General features: G+C 26.4%; 1 protein-coding gene across 1 annotated transcript; it reads right to left on the minus strand.

The window, feature by feature from the left end:
- Nucleotides 1-334: 334 nt before the first annotated feature.
- LOC102585082 (nudix hydrolase 2-like) lies at nt 335-3,836 on the minus strand. Its single transcript, XM_006357631.2, has 9 exons — nt 3,809-3,836; nt 2,966-3,152; nt 2,432-2,497; nt 2,167-2,307; nt 1,884-1,955; nt 1,205-1,255; nt 1,076-1,110; nt 867-975; nt 335-607 (listed from the first exon to the last, which is right to left on the minus strand). The coding sequence occupies exons 2-9, from the start codon at nt 3,128-3,130 to the stop codon at nt 431-433; spliced, it is 816 nt and encodes a 271-aa protein (XP_006357693.1). The 5' UTR covers nt 3,131-3,152; nt 3,809-3,836; the 3' UTR covers nt 335-430.
- Between the last annotated feature and the right edge of the window lie 1,975 nt (nt 3,837-5,811).

Here is a 5,811-nt window from a genome sequence, read left to right on the forward strand (position 1 = left end):
ACAATGTAAGCAAGCTCACACGAGTTAATGATCTGCTCAACTATACACTATTACCACAGTTCAATTTATAGAGAATACACACAAGATAATGTAGTAAACAATACTACTTCATATATGCTGCACATAATTAACAAGCATATATATGTAGCAAATTGCTAGTGATTACAAAAACATTGCATTGAATTATCCAAGCAAAAAAAAAAAGAAAAAAAAAAAAGAAACAAAGTTCAATCACTTCAAACTTATCCAAATTATTATTATATTTCCAAATATCAATATGGCTTATATATTACCAAAACATTATATATGATCAAACTAGAATCTTAGTCTAGATTTTAATTCTTCCAAATGGAAAAATCTTATTACAAACATACACACAACATTATTCTTATTACAAACATATGCCATAAAACATAATTTTAATCATATACTATATGTTATTAGAGTATAAATAGCACTTCTTGGCAGAATGTCCAGTAGTAGTAAGAATAGCAGAGAAGCCAGTGTACTGTTCCTCTTTCTTGGCTACACATATATTGGCTATCATTTTAGAGAGTTCACTTTGGTTCACCTTTGATTGACTTGCATATTCTTCCATTGGCATCCACTACAATGATTTTAAAAAAATAGGGGTAAAGTAAAGTTATAGTACTTGGAAACAAGCTTCGTTTTACAAGTCTTAATTTAAATAGATAGACTTTAAAATAGTAAAGAGACTTTTGAATCTTGTGATTTGAAATTAAGCATGTATGTAATGTATTAAAATGCACTTTGAATTAAAATGATTTGAAAAGTTACATTTTTTGAAACCAACTAAAAGGAAAGTATGACATATAAATTGAACCAGCGTGAGTAAATATATATACCTTAGCTTCCTCAATCTCAGCATCTTGTTTGTTGATAGTGAAATTAAGTGGTTTCAGCATGCATATGAAGAACAAATCAGATTTTCCAAAGAATGATTTGTGACTTTGTCTGCATATAAATAAGGTATTTTAATTAACTTATATTGACATTTTATCAATATAATTTATACTATACTTTCAAATGATTGAAAATGGATGGAAATTCATACCTAAAGGCAAGGAGTTCAACAAATTCTGTCTCAATCTATAAAAAAAATTAAAATAAAAAGGTTCTGTCTCAAAAAAAAAAAAAATTTATTTTCATATCGAAGAATTTAGTAGTGTATATATATACTTACTCCTGTCTCTTCTTTCACTTCTCTAACGGCTGCCATACATATATCCTCCCCCTACAATTAGTAGAATTCATAAAAAAAAATTAATTAATTTGCTACGAACTTCATCGCTAAATCACTAATAACTTTTTTAATAACATATTAGAATACTAAGTAGAATCATTGACGAACTTTACTGTTAAGCGATAAAATTTGTCAATAACATTTTTTATATTTTTAGCCGTGTATATCATTGATATGTTTTTTTCGTCAAATCGAGCTAATCTGACTTTGGTACATTTTGTGTATGAAAATAGAAATGGTCCAAAATGATTTTGTCGTTTTTATTTTAATAGAAATATATATATATAAATTTTAAAATGCACAAGTTAATTCTTCGAAACTTAATGTATTGACAAATTTCATTTAAAAAGTTTCACCTAAATTGTTTTCTTTGTCCCAAAATTCTGATTCTCATTATGAAAGTTCCCCTTAGAGTCGAGCGGACGAGAATTTACAATTTAAAATTCAGATAATCAATCAATTAAGTTAATAAAATTTCCTGTTCCATTAATATATCTATGAATGGAAATGACTCGGAAAAAATGTTAATACTATAAAAAAATATGAACACATGCCAATGTCATAACAATCAATAATAAAATAAATTAACAAAAAAGGGGAAAATATAAATTTGTTAAACCTCATCAACAACCCCAGTAGGAAGCTTCCAAGTCCCAGTAATTTTTCCAGATTTTTCTTTAACTACCAGTACCTGCCAATGTCATATTTTTAATTAAATTTGAAAATAAATAACTTTAGTACTTCTTAATGTACCTTAAATAATAAATTTGTATAATCGTATAACATATTTAAAGACCTTAATATCTTTAGCATGTTCGAAATCATAAATTTTTAAAAAATAATATTTTTTTCTTAAACTTCGTGTCAAGTCAAATTATATCATATTTAAAATTTTAACGAACCTGTCCGTCTTGGTTGAGGACGAAAGCACCAATACCAATACGATGAGAAGCATTAGCAGGAAAAGTATGAGGAATTTCATGAGGAATCCAATAAACAAGCATCAAATATGTTGCCTCTGCATGATGATACCAAAATCCCTCCTGCATTAATTTAATTTATCATATTAATTTTTTAATTAATTAAACACATTTTTATATGAATTTTAAATAATCTAATGTTAATAATTAATTATTAGTGGAATAATATTTTCATGAATATATTTACCTTTACTGCTGCATTAACAAGATGAGCAAGTTCTATAGGTAACTTAATCCAAACACCCTTCTTTCCCTGACCATCAAAATCAAAGGAAAAATAACAAAAAGAAATTAAAATTAGTGAGATTTTTGTTTTCAATGACCGGTCGGTAGTATAATTTAATTTGTTATAACAGGTTATTCTATCTACTTATTATGTATTATGAAGTTCAATTGAGCGAGTTTGATGTCATATTGAACAATTAATCATGTCATGCTTACTTTAACTTCAAGTTATTAGCATTAGTTCTTAAGTTGCAAGCGTTTGTGATTTAAATATTTGTTGAGATTCACTCATCCTCTTAAGTGATAATTAGAAGTCCATATAATATCATTTATCATTGATTCTAGGTTACTAGTCAATATGATTAAATAAATTTATTTGCAATTACCTTTTGAGTGATCACAATATTTGTAAATATATTTTTTACACAATACATATAACTTAAACTCAAATATTACGACCGAGTAAATATCAAGTATATATATTATACATAAATACCTTTAGCCTCCAATGAGAAATGGAAGCCTTGAGCATAGAATGAAATTTAAGAAAATCCATAGGCTCCTCTTTCTTCATGTTCACAATAACTCCTCCATAATTATCTTCAATTGCCTCAAATATCTCCATTTTTATGTCAATTGATGCCTCTTCAAAGGAATCCATTAATTCTGAGCTTTTCAAACAACTAAAGAAAGAAAACATAATTAGGTAAAGAAATCTGAACAATTTAAGTGCTAATCATAATTAAATATAATATTTTTCTTTAAAAAATAGTAAAGATATATACAATCAGATTTGTTGCATCCAACAAATATATTGTAAAATAAGCGATAGCTTAGTTAGCAAATCGCACCAGATGATATTTAGAGATAGATTCAAAATTTGAATTTTATAAAATATGTTTCGAAATTTACCATGCACAACCAAAAAAGTAAGAAGATTTTTTTAATTTGTATATTTTTGACATACCATGAGATTTTGGTGGATATCATGCTATTAATAATAAAATGATAAATTTAAAATTAAATTATTTTTAAATATAAAAATATGTTATTTTTTTTCTTAACAGATTAATCAAAAATTAATCGTGACATATAAAATGAAACGATGGGAGTAATATGATTTAGTACCTCAGAGTATATGGTAAAATTGGACATAATATATTATGAAAATTTTAATGAGCTAATCAAGTAACACGTGGAGACGCATATGCAAATCAGTAAATAAAATAAAGAAAAATTACAAACTTTCATAAGTATATATTTGCAAAATACTAAAACTATAAAGTTATAAGCAACTAGGAAATAAGTTTTGTTAAGCTAATTAATATACGTAACATACCAATTAGCAAAATATATTAGAGATTGATTTCTTCAGCTAGAGTAGCTTGAAAATATTGTAATTATAATGCCCTATTTATACAAGCTGGCTAGCTGGAAAAAATACATAATTTTTGAATGGAAATTGAGAAGAAATTTACATGGCATGAATGGAAAAAATACATAATTTTTTAATGGAAATTGAGAAGAAATTTACATGGCATGAAGCACATTCCTAAGGATCGTATTACTTTCCTCCGATTTACTTTTGCTTGTCCATTAGATATTTCAAACATAGATTTTTATTTTTACTTATCAGTACCTTTAACATATTAAGAAAAGATAGTTACTTTTTTTCAATGTCAGTATTAAAAAATCACTATTTTTCTATTAAATTTTTCCACTAGAAGTATTCGGCGTGAAAGTTTCCACAAATATTCTGATTGAATCGGTAGAGTGAAAAAATAGTAATGTTTTCGTACAGAAAAATTAGAAAGTTTCCACTATTTAATTCAATGAAAATTTGTTTCTCACTATGCATTTTCCTTGTGAGCTGGTTAGATAAGAAATAAGTCGAAAAATTATGTTTTATAGCATAAATTTTCCTTGGTGGGGTACTTAGCATTAGTTATTTATTCCCCAAATCATTTTTTAAAATTAATTAATATGAGTAATATAGTAATTATACTTTATCATATCAATCATTATTATTTTTTAAATATGTAAAGTTTAGTATAAACAAATAAAAATAAACGAAGAAAATAATAATTTGTATATCACATCGTCGGACATAACTCGGTAGTTGTTCATACATGAAGTAGAAAGAGCCAACATAAATATGACAAAGTAAATTAGCACTAAGTCCAATAATTAAAGCCGTGTTGATTGGCACAACTCATTAAACTATACGTCAAGAAAACGTATGAATCTTACGTCCAATGTATATGATATGATGTTAATACAACAATTTAATTAAAGAAAGATTAATATGAATATAATCAACTTTAGATTATTAGGTGAGATGACTATCCATATTTTATGAAGGTCTTGCTATAGGAACCTATCTAGCTAATTAATACTCCAACATTTCAATATATATTGAACTTTTGCTATGAAGGTCCTGCTAGGAACTTTTGTTTTGATAGTCAACTATATATTAATCTAGCAAATAAAGCAAAAAGTAAAAGCTTAATAGAAAATGACATTAGATATATTTTACACTGATATTTGGGATCCAAAATAAATCTGAATTTGTTTAGATTTAGGAAATATTATTCTTTGAGAAATTTTGAGTGAAGTAAGATTGAAATCCTTGTTTGTTTATGGCTTGACCCTTTAACATTTAAATTGATTATATTGTCTATAAAATTGTTCAAGTAATCGGTGTTATAGGCATAGATCTGGTCAATGTTTTCAGTATCAACCATTAAGTTCGATTAGTCTTGTCAGTTGCATATATAGTAACTAAAGTTTGATTAGAATCATATTAGTAAGATAAAAACACAATTCAAACAATTATCCTAAATTCCACGATGGGTGCCAAACTGTTTACCCCTCAAAAGGTTATAGTTGAATGCATATGCAAAGTCTAAAGGATAAGAGATAAAGTTCCGATTTAAATTCGATAAATTGAGCATTAATGCTTGAGAGGATAAATCATAGATATAACAAAACTAACAAGAGATTATTAAGATAACGAGATAAGTGTCAAAAACACACCTAAACTATCCTTTTTTTTTAGTTTCATACCTAAACTATTGAGAGTGTGAGTTTCATACCTAAACTATCACTTTTTAGTTTGAGAAACACACCTCAATAGTGTGTGTAATGCACTCTCTCTTTTATTTGAAAAAACCTTGACACATGGCATTCCACATGGATAAAATATTTCACCTTGACAAAAATTAAACAATAAACTATTAATATTAATTAAAAATTAAAAATTAAAGTATTACTATCCCCCAAAAAAATATTTTTTAAAAAAAATAAAATTTTAAATTATTTTCTTACCCCGTTCCACCACCT

This window comes from Solanum tuberosum, unplaced genomic scaffold (assembly GCF_000226075.1).
Source record: "Solanum tuberosum cultivar DM 1-3 516 R44 unplaced genomic scaffold, SolTub_3.0 scf00251, whole genome shotgun sequence".
Lineage (NCBI taxonomy): Eukaryota > Viridiplantae > Streptophyta > Magnoliopsida > Solanales > Solanaceae > Solanum > Solanum tuberosum.